Source organism: Bos grunniens, chromosome 5 (genome assembly GCF_055505025.1).
Source record: "Bos grunniens cultivar Pamir isolate PY7600 chromosome 5, Bosgru_T2T1.0, whole genome shotgun sequence".
Taxonomy (NCBI): domain Eukaryota; kingdom Metazoa; phylum Chordata; class Mammalia; order Artiodactyla; family Bovidae; genus Bos; species Bos grunniens.
Genome location: NC_141169.1, coordinates 108253194 through 108267070, shown reverse-complemented (window position 1 = coordinate 108267070; position 13877 = coordinate 108253194). Strand labels below are relative to the sequence as shown.

Below are 13877 nucleotides of genomic sequence, written 5' to 3'. Positions count from 1 at the left end.
TTGTGGAGCCAGGCCTCTGTCCGCAAGGCTCTGCAATGCCGGGGCCTGTATTCCACTCGCTGTGACTGTAACACTTGGTGCAGTTAAAAGTAACTGACAGAGAAGGGAGAGGCGTGGCAGGGGTGGGGTGGGGGTGGGCACTGATTCATGCTTTATTTCCGGAGACCTATCTTTCCTTCCTTTCTAACTTTATTTGGCTCTCTTGACAAAAGCCAAGAGGCAATAAATCCAAGTTGTAATCACAGTAACATGACCTTCATGACATGACAGAGCAAACAAAAACAGGCACCCCGGCAGAGAAAGGTCAAGAACAATAAGCCCAAGTGATGAGGAAGATAAACCAAGCTCCTGTGGGTGCTGGGTCAGGGTACCCTTTAAGAGAGCTGGGTCAGGTCAGGGCACTGGGTGACTGAGGTGAGGTGATCCTCAAGTGTTTTGTCCCGGGTTATTTATTATTTTACTATTTCACTGAAAGAGCTGGGAAAAAAAAACAACGGAGTTATACATACAGTGAAAAACACAATTCAAAACTAAGTCTACATTCAGATATAAACGTTTTGAAACTGGTTGTTTTTCCGCCCCTTAAACCTGGTGGACGCTTAGGACTGGAGCCAGGATGCGAGGACGGAGACGTGGCAGAGCCAGGTGAGCAGCACACGCGCCCGCCATAGAGGAGGTGGGCTTCCAGCACTAGGCACACATGGCGCTCCTTGGAAGGAAAGCTATGAGCAGCCCATGCAGCAAGTTAAAAAGCAGAGACATTACTTTGCCAACGAAGTAATGTCCGGTCAGAGCTGTGGTTCTTCCAGCAGTCATGTAGGGATGCGGGGTTTGGACTATAAAGAAAGCGGAGTGCCGAAGAATTGATGCGTTTGTGGTGTTGGAGGAGACTCGAGAGACCCGTGAACTTCAAGGTGATCTAACCAGTCCATCCTAGGGGAAATCAGTCCTGAATATTCACTGGAAGGATTGATGCTGAAGCTGAAACTCTGGTACTCTGGCCACCTGATGCGAAGAGCTGACTCACTGGAAAAGACCCTGCTGCTGGGAAAGATTGGGGGCGGGAGAAGGGGACGACAGACGATGAGATGGTTCAATGGCATCACCGACTCAATGGACACGAGTTTGAATAAACTCCAGAAGTTGGTGATGGACAGCGAGGCCTAGCATGCTACAGTCCATGGGGTCGCAGGGAGTCGATATGACTGAGTGCTGAACTGAACTGATATGTGTGTGACCCAGGGCCTTTTGCATGGACCTTGCATGAAACAGAAACCTGAGGGCACTGTGCCCAACATCTGTCCAGATTGCCTCCTCTTGCTATTCTGACCAGTTGCTCCCTGTCCTCATCTAATGAGCCATGAGAGCCACAGAACCTCTAGGACAAAAGGTGCCACCCCTCCCCAGCTCCTGGGGCTTTCTTCCACTGTGTCAGATGATTCCACTTCTCCAGATAAGTCCCTAAGTTGTGTCTGACTCTGTCACTCCTATGGACTGTATCCTGCCATGCTCCTCTGTCCATGGAATTTCCCAGGCAAGAATACTGGAGTGGGTTGCCATTTCCTACTCCAGGGGACCTTCCCAACCCAGGGATCAAACCTGCATCAGCTGCATTGGCAGGTGGATTCTATACCACTGAGCCACCAGGGTGAGGTAGATATCCTTATTTTTACAATGTTGACTCCTGAAAAACCCATGTGTAGATTAGTCTGGGCCTGCTGGCCTAAACCTGAAAACCCACTGAGCACCTGCAGAATCTCACAAATAATACTTTTGATGCTCTGACTGATGAAGCCCAAAGAAAGGCTGCACTGGATTCAACATGGAAGGTTTCACTCCAAGTCTAGACTTGATGGGGATGTTCCATTTACACTACAGATGGAGGCCCCTGAGGAGGGCAAGAGCTTTGTGCTGAAGCGCCAGACCAGACCCAGAATCCCAGCAACCCTGATTTCTAGCCCGAGGACTTTTCTGGGAACTCTGGCAGTCAAATACAGGATGTGGGTTTTTGCTCAAACAATTCTGGTTTGACCCACCTCCATCACTTTCTGCCTTCCTATTTTATCTTGCTGAACCTGTTTTTTTCAATAAAAAATCTGGAACAGGCACACAAGCTCACATGCACTACTTACATGAGATAATATATGTGCAATGTGCCTTACAAGTGACTGTATGCGCTTTACAAGTGATTTTCAAACTTTTACCTACAGAGCACACCCACCATGGAAAAAAAATTTCTTTACATAATAAGCCTGTATTCACATGTATGTGTGTGGTCAGTTGCATCTGACTCTTTTCGACCCCATGGAGTGTAGCCCGCCAGGCTCCTCTGTCCACTGAATTTCCCAGGCAAGAATACCACAGCGGGTTGCCATTTCCTCCTCCAGGGGATCTTCACAATACACGGATCCAACAGGCGTCTCCTGCAACTCACGCATTGGCAGGCAGAATCTTTACCACTGTGCCACCTGGGAAGCCCTATATACATGTATAAATATATACAATTGAAACAAAGGTTTCACAAAAATAATACTTACCTTACTACTCGAGATTACTTGGCTTTTTCTATTTCATTTTTTAAAAAGCTGGTCCGATTCACTACCCTCATTTCAAGACTATCTGGATCATGGAAAAAGCAAGAGAGTTCCAGAAAAACATCAATTTCTGCTTTATTGACTATGCCAAAGCCTTTGTGTGGATAACAATAAACTGTGGAAAATTCTGAAAGAGATGGGAATACCAGACCACCTGACCTGCCTCTTGAGAAATCTGTATGCGGGTCAGGAAGCAACAGTTAGAACTGGACACGGAACAACAGATTGGTTCCAAATCGGGAAAGGAGTACGTCAAGGCTGTATATTGTCACCCTGCTTATTTAACTTATATGCAGAGTACATCATGAGAAACGCTGGACTGGAAGAAACACAAGCTGGAATCAAGATTGTCGGGAGAAATATCAATAACCTCAGATATGCAGATGACACCAGCCTTATGGCAGAAAGTGAAGAGGAACTAAAAAGCCTCTTGATGGAAGTCAAAGTGGAGAGTGAAAAAGTTGGCTTAAAGCTCAACATTCAGAAAACGAAGATCATGGCATCCGGTCCCATCACTCCATGGGAAATAGATGGGGAAACAGTAGAAACAGTGTCAGACTTTATTTTTCTGGGCTCCAAAATCACTGCAGATGGTGACTGCAGCCATGAAATTAAAAGACGCTTACTCCTTGGAAGGAAAGTTATGAGCAACCTAGATAGCATATTGAAAAGCAGAGACATTACTTTGCCAACAAAGGTCCGTCTAGTCAAGGCTATGGTTTTTCCTGTGGTCATGTATGGATGTGAGAGTTGGACTGTGAAGAAGGCTGAGCGCCAAAGAATTGATGCTTTTGAACTGTGGTGTTGGAGAAGACTCCTGAGAGGCCCTTGGACTGCAAGGAGATCCAACCAGTCCATTCTGAAGGAGATCAGCCCTGGGATTTCTTTGGAATGAATGATGCTAAAGCTGAAACTCCAGTACTTTGGCCACCTCATGCGAAGAGCTGACTCACTGGAAAAGACTGATGCTGAGAGGGATTGGGGGCAGAAGGGGACGACAGAGGATGAGATGGCTGGATGGCATCACCGACTCGATGGCTGGATGGCATCACCGACTCGATGGACGTGAGTCTGAGTGAACTCCAGGAGTTGGTGATGGACAGGGAGGCCTGGCGTGCTGCGATTCATGGGGTCGCAAAGAGTCGGACGCGACTGAGCGACTGAAATGAACTGAACTGAACTGAAAGGGATGTTACGGAGAAGGCAATGGCAACCCACTCCGGTACTCTTGCCTGGAAAATCCCATGGACTGAGGAGCCTGGTGGGCTGCAGTCCATGGGGTCGCGAAGAGTCGGACACGACTGAGCAACTTCACTTTCACTTTTCACTGTCATGCATTGGAGAAGGAAATGGCAACCCACTCCAGTGTTCTTGCCTGGAGAATCCCAGGGACGGCAGAACCTGGTGGGCTGCCGCTTATGGGGTCGCACAGAGTAGGACACGACTCAAGCGACAGAGCAGCAGCAGCAGCAAAGAGATGTTACAGTTTTGTTTTTTTAAAAAACATTGTTGGAAACCACAGAGTCGTTGGTTATTACAGTTATGATTCTCAGGGATGGTCTAGGGGCTAGGAATCTTCACTGCCAGTGCAACAAAGCACGAGGTCAAGGTTATTAGGTCAAGCTCTCGAGAGCCCTGTTGTCAAGGAAACGACTCAGCCCCGCCAGCTTCGGCAGACCCGTACAGGCCGCAACCTGCGGAGAAGAGGAGTGGCCCGAGGCCCTGTCACTCAACTCAGGCTCGGGAGCCCCGCCCCCACGCCCGGCGCGCCCGGAAGGCCTGCCCCCTCGCCGAGGTTTAGCGAGGTAGGCCGCGATTGGAGGTTCAGACGTTGACGAAGCTTTCCGCTTTGGGTGGCCTTTCCGCTCGGGCGGCTGTCGAGGGGGGCTCGGGGAACATTTAGCGGGGCTTCACGGTCCCTGAGCCCTCGGAAGTGCGATGAGGTCGGTTAGCTACGTACAGCGCGTAGCCCTAGAGTTCAGCGGGAGCCTCTTCCCACACGCCATTTGCCTCGGAGACGTTGACAACGACACGGTCGGTGCATGCGCACTGGAGACGCAGTCGTCTGCGCACGCGGGGCGGAGCCAGGGGCGGGGGAGGCGGCCGGCGCCTACGTGCTGCGTGGGAGCGGATGGCGTGCCCTGCAGGCTGGGCGGCGCGGTCCGCGCGCGTGCGCACGGGCGCTAGGGGAAATGGACTGGGAGGGGCCGTGTGGGCAGGTCCGGTTCAAGGTGTCCTGGCTGCGTTGCTCCGGAACCCTGGTCCGGTGTCCTTCTAGGGGCTCGCGTAACGTGTCTGCTGCGTGGTTCAATGACTTGTGTCCAGGAGGAACCAATAAACTGCATGGCCGGCTTCCCCGCCCTTCCGTGGCCCGCTTCCCTTTCAGAGCCTCGGAAAATAAACAAGGAGGGCGTGTGCGGCTCCGCAGGAGCACCTGCCTCCCGACCCGGCCTGGCCCGGCCCACCGGACGGCTTTAAGCGCCTGGCCGGGAAGTCTTCGCCTGGCCGGCCATCCTTGGCTTGAGTTACAAGCTCAGTGTCCATCTCCCTTTCCTCTCCTTCCTTCTCCCGTCGTTAAAGTGTGTTAATACCAGTAGAACAGGCCCGAACCGAGTCTGGTGCTCGGTGAAGGCTCAGGGAAGCCTCAGCGTTGTCGTTAGTGTTGGATTGTGGTCCGAGGATTCTGCGAAATTCTGGGGAATTCAAAAGTGGACGGAACACTCCCACTGCGCGATAGTCACAATAATAGAGAAATGTCATAAGCCCATTGATTAAAATGTGCCAAGCGTTCTAGGGTGGGGGCATCGAAGGGGGCCGTGGCTGTTGAGGGTGCGGGACGCTTTTTTCCCATAATCTCTATTTCACAGTCTAAATGCAAAGCACATTGTTGCCCTCTGGCTACCTGCGTCTCATTCTCACCTCCCTGTTCTATGCTCTCTTTTCCCTGGGAATACACTCAGTTCAGTTCAGTTCAGTCTCTCAGTCGTGTCCGACTCTTTGCGACCCCATGAATCGCAGCACGCCAGGCCTCCCTGTCCATTACCAACTCCCGGCGTTCACTCAAACTCACGTCCATCGAGTCGGTGATGCCATCCAGCGGTCTCATTCTCTGTCGTCCCCTTTTCCTCCTGCCCCCAATCCCTCTCAGCATCAGAGTCTTTTCCAATGAATCAACTCTTCGCATGAGGTGGCCAAAGTACTGGAGTTTCAGCTTTAGCATCATTCCTTCCAAAGAACACCCAGGGCTGATGTCCTTTAGAATGGACTGGTTGGATCTCCTTGCAGTCCAAGGGGCTCTCAGGAGTCTTCTCCAACACCACAGTTCAAAAGCATCGATTCTTCGGCGCTCAGCCTTCTTCACAGTCCAACTCTCACATCCATACATGACCACAGGAAAAACCATAGCCTTGACTAGACGGACCTTTGTTGGCAAAGTAATGTCTCTGCTTTTCAATATGCTATCTAGGTTGCTCATAACTTTCCTTCCAAGGAGTAAGCGTCTTTTAATTTCATGGCTGCAGTCACCATCTGCAGTGATTTTGGAGCCCAGAAAAATAAAGTCTGACACTGTTTCCACTGTTTCCCCATCTATTTCCCATGGAGTGATGGGACCGGATGCCATGATCTTCGTTTTCTGAATGTTGAGCTTTAAGCCAACTTTTTCACTCTCCTCTTTCACTTTCATCAAGAGGCTCTTTAGTTCCTCTTCACGTTCTGCCATAGGGCTAAAACATCCCACCACTCACCCCCACCCCATCCTGCCCCGCCCCTAGCCTCCTTTGCCCTGTGATGGGAAAGGTATTTTGAGGCCTCTTTGCTCTACCTCCTCTAGGGAGGAAAAAGTTATTCTCGTAAATTTGTATTATGTTTTCTGGGCTTTCACGTTTCTTCATATACTAAGCAGTATAATTTTATGAGAAAATCAAGGGAGGCATTTTAGAGTAGTAAATTACCGAAGTGACTCTAGAGATAGTCATTTTCCATTTTATCGGATCGTCTTCTTTGTTTAAAAGGGAAGATTATATGCCTTTTCTCATAGCTTCAGTGTTACTTTTTTTTTTGAAATTAAATTGTACTTTTCTAACTGCATTGCACACTCAGTTCTGCAACATTAGGTATATTATACTACCCTTAAAAAAAAAGTTGTAAGCTTCAGAATGACAGGAATTTTTAATCTTTTTTTCCACTGCTGTATTCCCTTCCAACACCTATAATGCCTGGTGCATAATTAACACTCAATAAATGTTTGTTGACTAACTGAGGGTTGTTAGGAAAGGCAGATGTTATTATGTATCTCAAGGCAATTTGAGGGGCTTTGCCTGTTATCAATAAATGTAATTAAAAGAAGGGCAAGTAGGTGAGGTAGTTGGCTAGTGATAGGATGTGGTCCATTCAGCCTGCATGAGTGTACATAGACATTTTGTAACTGGTGCTCCAGGCCAATCTTAGGAGATTCCAGGCCAGAAAAAAGACTTTTATTTCATCCTGATAAACCATTCACCTAAAGTTTTTTACAAGTGATTTATTTCCTGCTAAGAGGGAGAAGCCAGGGATAGAATACACACGCACTCAGAGAGAACTCACTTCCTTTCTGTTAGCATTTCTGAGTGAAGCTGTGCTCTGCAGCTTGGTTCTCTAGTGTCACCGAGTGACCTCCAGAGGCCAGGGCCAGGATGGACTGCCTAGGAGCACCCATGCTGGGGAGCAGGTGGAGTACCCTGGAAGGGTCCCCTTCCAGGACGCCTGCTGTGGCCTGGGTTCTGCCCGCTGAGCGGCACCTGCTTGCTCACCACACTTAACCACACTGCTCTATGAGTCTCATCCCTGCATCTGTGCCCTTGCTGACTGAGGTCCTTCTCAGCAGTTGTTAAACTGCAAGTCTGTGGCATCTGTCTTTGGATCCCCACCAAAGATTTTTCCCTGAAAAAAAAAAAACTAAAGGGCTGATTGGGCATTCTCTTTGATTCTGATTTTTCTTTGTTTCTTAAAAAAAAGAAAAAAATTATAATTTGTCTATTAACGGAATTACCTGGCAGTCCACTGGTTAAAACTCGGCGTTTCCACTGCAAGGGGCACAGGTTTGATTTTCTAGTCCAGAAACTAAAAGATTGCTCATGCTTCACCGCATGGCGAAAAAAAAAAATCTCTTGAGAAAATAGTATTCATATGAGGACAGGAGGGGTGTTAGATGTCCCCCTAAGGGGGAATCTTGAAAGGACATCTGGAAATAGGTTTGTGGAGCCAGTTGGTTTTCATGGTTATCCCCTTGAAAGGGCAGCCAGCCTTTGGGGAACCTCTGGGAAAGGAGGGCCCAGGTGTAAATGGTGAAGAGGCTCCAGACCCTCCTGGGAGCTTGGCCACCACTTGAGGGCACTAGAGGCCCAGAACTCAGATGCTGCCCCTCAGGCACCTCCAGTGGAGATGCAGGCACCACTGCCTTCAAGTGGTGGCTAAGCTCCCGGGAGCGTCTGGAGCCTCTTCACCATTTACACCTGGGCCCGCTTGGAGGCACCAACATCAAAAGATCTTGTTGCTAGAGGAGGGAGTGCCCCAGAGCCACCACTGTTTTTATTTGGCCTCTGAATAAGTATGAACTCTGAAGGTAAATTCCCCAAGTGTGTTAGTCACTCAGTCGTGTCCGACTCTTTGCGACCCCATGGACTGTAGCCCACCAGGCTCCTCTGTCCATGGGATTCTCCAGGCAAGAACACTGGAGTGGGTTGCCGTTCTCTTCTTCAGGGGATCTTCCTGAACCCAGATCTCCTGCAGGGCAGGCAGATTCTTTACCATCTGAACCACCAGGGAAGCCCTAAATTCCCCCAAAGTTGCATATGTGGGGTTGTTTTCAAAACTTGTCCCACGCATCAGGGTGAATTAGAAGAGCCAAAGGCAGGCAGGTAGGGCATTGAGCTGTTCAGATGTCAGGCTCTTCTGAGATGGATCGCAGATTCTGTATTGCCCCTTGTCTGAGCTGCCCTGCTCTCAAAGCCCACACACCGCTGCGTGGAAATAAACTGGGAAACCATGGCTGTGTTGGTCTCAAAATATCTGTGATAAAGTCAATGAAGATACAGATTGAGGTCTTGTGGTTTCTGCAGGGTGGGCCGAGTCTAGAAGGCCTTGCATGGCTCAGCAGGACCCCAGCCTAACCCTCTCTTCTCTCTCCATTTGAAGTTAAATGAACTGGTGGTGGGGGACACCAGCGGAAAGCTGTCAGTGTATAAGAATGATGATAGCCGGCCGTGGCTCACCTGCTCCTGCCAGGGAATGGTCAGTATTCAACCCTGGGTCCCTCCTGTCCAGGCACTGTCGAAGCTGGGGGCCCCCACCGAGCTCCCCAGCTTGTGCTCGGCCACCAGCTCCTGGTTCAGGGCTCATTTGAGTCAGGGAGGGAAGCCCCCAGGCAGAGCTTACCCAGCTGTCACTCACAGGTGCACACGTACACAGCTGGGCTGGTTTTCATTGTATGTGATGGAATGACTCCCCTAGTACTCCTGGATCTGCATAGGTTGTCCGTTGGTATGAAGTACAGTAGAAAACGGGGGCGGTCATTTGATTAGGTCTAGACACAGTAGTCTGGCTCCCTTGATACGTGTAGTTTTTGTTTTGTTTAAGCCCAAGTTGTTGTCACTGCTTTAGGTCCACATACCACTGTCTGGTACACGGGACCCAGAGCACGGTAACAGGATTAGCACAGCCTCTTGACGCGGGCCCTGTGCACGCGCTTTCAGCGAATGACGGAGTTGCAAGGAGGTCAGGGAGCACTGGGGTCCCTAGGCGCGTCCCCCGAGCCCCTCTCTATTCTCTTGCAGCTCACTTGCGTTGGGGTTGGAGACGTGTGTAATAAAGGAAAGGTAAGAAGCCCAGGGGCCCCCCGGGCTTCTCTCGGCCCACCCCCGATTCCCATGCTCTGACCACCAGCCCCCTCCTCTGCCTCGTCTCGCCCAGAACCTGGTGGTGGCTGTGAGTGCCGAGGGCTGGTTTCACTTGTGTGACCTGACGCCTGCCAAGTCCCTGGATGGTTCCGGGCACCACGAGACCCTTGGTGGGGAGGAGCAGCGCCCAGTCTTCAAGCAGCACATCCCTGCCAACACCAAGGTCATGCTGATCAGCGACATCGGTGGGCATGGCTGTGTTTGCAGGCAGCTGGGGAGTAGGAGTTGGGGCAGCAGAGCAGGGGTCAAGGGAGCTGGGGGGTTGTCAGTATTCGTCTGGGCAGTTGTTATGCGTTTAACGCCGAGTTATTGCGCTCCTGTCATAAACCAGGCATTGTCCTGGGTACTGGGGTTGCAGTAGTGAATAAAACAGACAAAGATCATGGCCCTCTTGGACATTTACAAGGTAGCGACAAAAAATAAGCAATAGAAATGGGGTAAGAAAATGAAATAGTACACTCGAAGGTATAGAGGAGATACATCAAGAAAGGGGCTGGAGGGTGTTGAGGGAAAGATGGCTGTTCTGAGAGGAGTTGTCAGGGAAGTCCCTGCTGGGAGGGGTCATCTGAGCAACAGGTCAGGGTTGAGGGGAGTGAGCCCTCAAGGTCAAGGTCAAGGATGCGGGGCGGGTACTTGGGCCAGAGGCCGTCTGGAGGGTGTTGGTAGGGATATGGGTGCGTCAAGACACTGGAGTCGTGTACCCAGGGAAGAGATGACAGCTGCAAGGCAGCTGCCTGGTTCTGGGTGTGAGGGAGGGTAGAGAGCGGGTCCCAGGCTCCAGGGGTTGGGTGGCGGCTCAGCAGGTGGGCCCGAGGTTGAACCTGATAAAAAGTGCTGGTGCTGGAGGGGTGGGGAGAGCGTGCTGGCAGGACTCAGCTGACCAAGGCAGACTTGGCTCCAAACCCGTCTTATTTTCCGGATGTGCAGATGGTGATGGCCGTTGTGAGCTGGTGGTGGGCTACACAGACCGAGTCGTCCGGGCTTTCCGCTGGGAAGACCTGGGTGAAGGTGCCGAGCACCCGATGGGGCAGCTGGTGTCGCTCAAGAAGTGGATGCTGGAGGGTCAGGTGGGCAGCTGAGGCCGGGACCGCAGACCAGGGGTGGGGAGGGGCTCCATCCTCCAGGGGACTTGGGGCTGAGGCGCAGGCGGGAAGAAGGGAAAATCGCCCTGTGACTGAGACCCGGAGGAGTTCACTTCCAGTGAGAGTCTTAGGGGAGACTGCGGGTAACAGGCAGACAGGAAAGGCCGCTGTGCTGAGTCAAGGGTGTGACGGTGGGTGTGGTGTGTCGTGGTGGGTGGTCCCCGTGGACTCTGCCTTTCCCCTGCTGCTGTCCTTGAAGGCTAAGGATGTGTCCCAGGGCTCCTACCCTCCTGTCCCGGCCTCTGCAGGCTCCCACTTCTCTCCCCAGCCCCCTGTAAGCCCCCATCCTCTGGTGCAGGTGGACAGTCTCTCGGTGACTCCAGGGCCCCTGGGTGTTCCTGAACTGATGGTGTCTCAGCCAGGCTGTGCTTATGCGATTCTGCTGTGTACCTGGAACAAGGACCCTGGGGCGACCCCCACCTCTGAGGGACCCATGGAGGGCACTCGGTAAGGGGTGTGTGGGTCTGTGGACAGTGGTGTGCCTGGCACTGAGGTGGGCTCCCAGGGCCGAGGACGGGTCTACAGTTGGCAGAGCTGCGTTGGCCGATTCCCCGCGCTGGCACCAGAGCCCCATTAAGGAAGATTGTTCTGGGGCCAGGGAGTCCGGGCCATGAGTTGTGGCAACTGAGGAGGTTCTGGGGTTCCAGCCTGGCAGCTCCGCGCTCTCTCCCCCTCTCTTGACCTTCCCCCTGGGCCAGGCGGGCTGGGCTGTCAAGTCTCCAAGCTGGTCTACACCCTGGAATCTCGTACAGAGATGAGCACAAGGGGTTGGAAGAACCAGGTTCTCTTGGGCTCCCACTTAGTGCCACCCCCACCCCCTTCCCCACAGGGAGCCCCTGGCTGCCCGGGACGTTGTGTTGCACCAGACCTCTGGCCGCATCCACAACAAGAACGTCTCCACTCACCTCATCGGCAACATCAAGCGAGGTGGGGGCGGCGGGGGTGGGGTGGGGCGGCGGGTGCAGGGGTGATTGGGGAGGAGGGCAGGTGCGGGGCCTCCCTTGGTCTCTAGCCGCCCCTCCCCACCCTCGGTGCCGGCTCTGATCTCACTTTTCCTTCTTCTGGTCCTTCCTCCCTGCCCGCCCCCACCCCAAATCCCTTCCCACCTAGGCCACAGCCCCGACAGCAGTGCCTCTGGCCTCTTTGCTCTCTGCACCCTGGATGGTGAGTCCCCCAGGTCAGCCGTGGGCTGTGCAGGGTGGGTGGTCATGGGCCCGGATATCTGCGCAGAGATGGGGTCTCCAGCCCGGCCTGCCTCTCCTCGCAGGGACCCTGAAGCTCATGGAGGAGGCGGACAGGCTGCTGTGGTCGGTGCAGGTGGACCACCAGCTCTTCGCCCTTGAGAAACTGGACGTCACGGTGAGTGGGACCTGGGGGAGGGGGCGGCCTCCTTCAGTGGGGCCACTCTCCCTCCATAGCCAAGTCTTCCCTCCTCTTAGGGCTCCCTGGAGAGGTCTGACCCCCCTGAAGTGAGCAGCACCCCCGCAGGAGGCCTCTCTCAGAGGCTCCCAGCAACCCCTACATCCGCTGTGTGGCCTTTTTCAGGGCAACGGGCATGAGGAGGTGGTCGCCTGTGCCTGGGACGGCCAGACGTACATCATCGACCACAACCGCACCGTCGTCCGCTTCCAGGTGGACGAGAACATCCGCGCCTTCTGTGCAGGTGGGATCCTGCCCCGTGCCCAGCACACCTGTCCCCTCGCTCCAGTGACCTGGGGAGAGGGGTCGTCACCCGAGAGAAGCTGCCTGTGTTCCCCGGGGCTGCCACTGAGACAGGAACTCGGCAAACACCCCCTGGGACGCCGTCCTACCTGGGTTTCCCTTCGTGTCAGGAATGGACCAGATATCTTACTGTTTTCCTTGCTTTACTGAGTTCCCAACAGAGGAGAAACAGAAAGGGGCCTTCAGTGCTCTGCTCGGTGTCTGTGGGCGGCTGGAAACTGCTGACACAAACACCCATGGGGCCTGAGCCTCCCAACCTTGTCTCCCCATCCCCGACCCCCCAGGCCTGTATGCCTGCAAAGACAGCCGCAACAGCCCCTGCCTCGTGTACGTCACGTTCAACCAGAAGATCTACGTGTACTGGGAGGTGCAGTTGGAGCGGATGGAGTCCACCAACCTGCTCAAAGTGCTGGAGGCCCAGCCGGAGTTCCGGGAGCTGCTGGGAGAGCTGGGCGTGGGTGAGACCCGTGATTGGTGGGGCTGCTGGGAGAGCTGGGTGTGGGTGAGCCCTGGGGCCCGTGGCTGCAGGCACCCAGTGGCACAGGTCCCAGCAGACCCACCAGCCTCCGTCTCGCCCTCAGATCCTGATGAGCTGCCCGCCGCCCGCGCCCTGCTTCACCAAACCCTCTACCATCCAAACCAGCCTCCACAGTGCTCCCCCGCGGGCCCCCAGGACCCCACCTAGCTGGACCGGCTTCCTGGCAGAACAAGGAGCCTTCTGAACCTCCCCGCCGCCCCCACCCCACAGCTGTCTGGCATCTGGAAGACAGGGAGTGCACATTACTGGGGAAGGATGGCGGCACCCTTGGGTGCTGGGGACTGTAGACCCCCTGGTCGTCTTGGTGAAGGAAGAGACAAGCTGCCCCTCTGCCCATTTCCTTGTGTACCTCACCTGTCCCGTCAGCAGGCACTGCCCCTCCCCAGAGCCCCCTACTCCTGTTGTTTGTGAGGAGTGGCTACACACACAGGGCCCCCTACTTGTGGGGCCCCAACTTGAAAGGAAACCAGGCTTTGGGGCCAGAAGAGTGAAGGCAGTGAGGGCCCAGCCCCCCACAAGTTCCATCTCCTGCAGCTCCAGGCGACTGACTTTACATTCCCGTAACATTCCTGTTACAGGAATGGCGAACCACAGATCTTCTTCCACCATGGTGGGGTTACACCCTCATTAAGCCATCATAGGTTGAAAATATCGTTAAGTGGAAAATGCATTTCCCACACCCCACCTGCTGAACATCACAGCTTAGCCTTCTCTGTGTTAACTGTGCTCCAAGCACTTAACATCAGCCTGCAGTTGGACACAATCACCTAACACAAGCCTCTTTTATAATAAAGTGTCATTTATGAAAGTGTTGGAATAAAGTGGGTATCTCCTGTGGTTTACTAAATACTGTACTGAGACACAGTGGTGACTGAGTACAGAATGGTTCTAAGTATGTTGGTTGTTCACGCTCATGATTTTAAAATCTGATGTTGGTTTTCAATCC

At 53.2% G+C, this 13877-nt stretch overlaps 1 protein-coding gene across 10 annotated transcripts; it reads left to right on the top strand.

Moving 5' to 3' along the window:
- The first annotated feature begins 4345 nt into the window (after nt 1–4345).
- Nucleotides 4346–13752, top strand: ITFG2 (integrin alpha FG-GAP repeat containing 2). Of its 10 annotated transcripts, none has more exons than XM_086402422.1 (12): nt 4346–4399; nt 8769–8864; nt 9407–9448; nt 9543–9692; nt 10457–10596; nt 10970–11118; nt 11501–11598; nt 11782–11835; nt 11939–12030; nt 12217–12334; nt 12678–12851; nt 12975–13752. In XM_086402422.1, exons 5-12 carry the CDS (start codon nt 10552–10554, stop codon nt 13076–13078), a joined length of 834 nt encoding a protein of 277 aa, XP_086258548.1. In that variant the 5' UTR covers nt 4346–4399; nt 8769–8864; nt 9407–9448; nt 9543–9692; nt 10457–10551; the 3' UTR covers nt 13079–13752. The 10 variants fall into 10 exon arrangements, 9 of the variants coding, with proteins under 9 accessions (XP_086258548.1, XP_086258551.1, XP_086258550.1 ...); XM_086402425.1 differs by having other exon boundaries at nt 9543–9714; nt 11782–11848; XR_015164411.1 differs by having other exon boundaries at nt 4376–4628; nt 9543–9714; nt 11782–11848.
- Nucleotides 13753–13877: the final 125 nt, after the last annotated feature.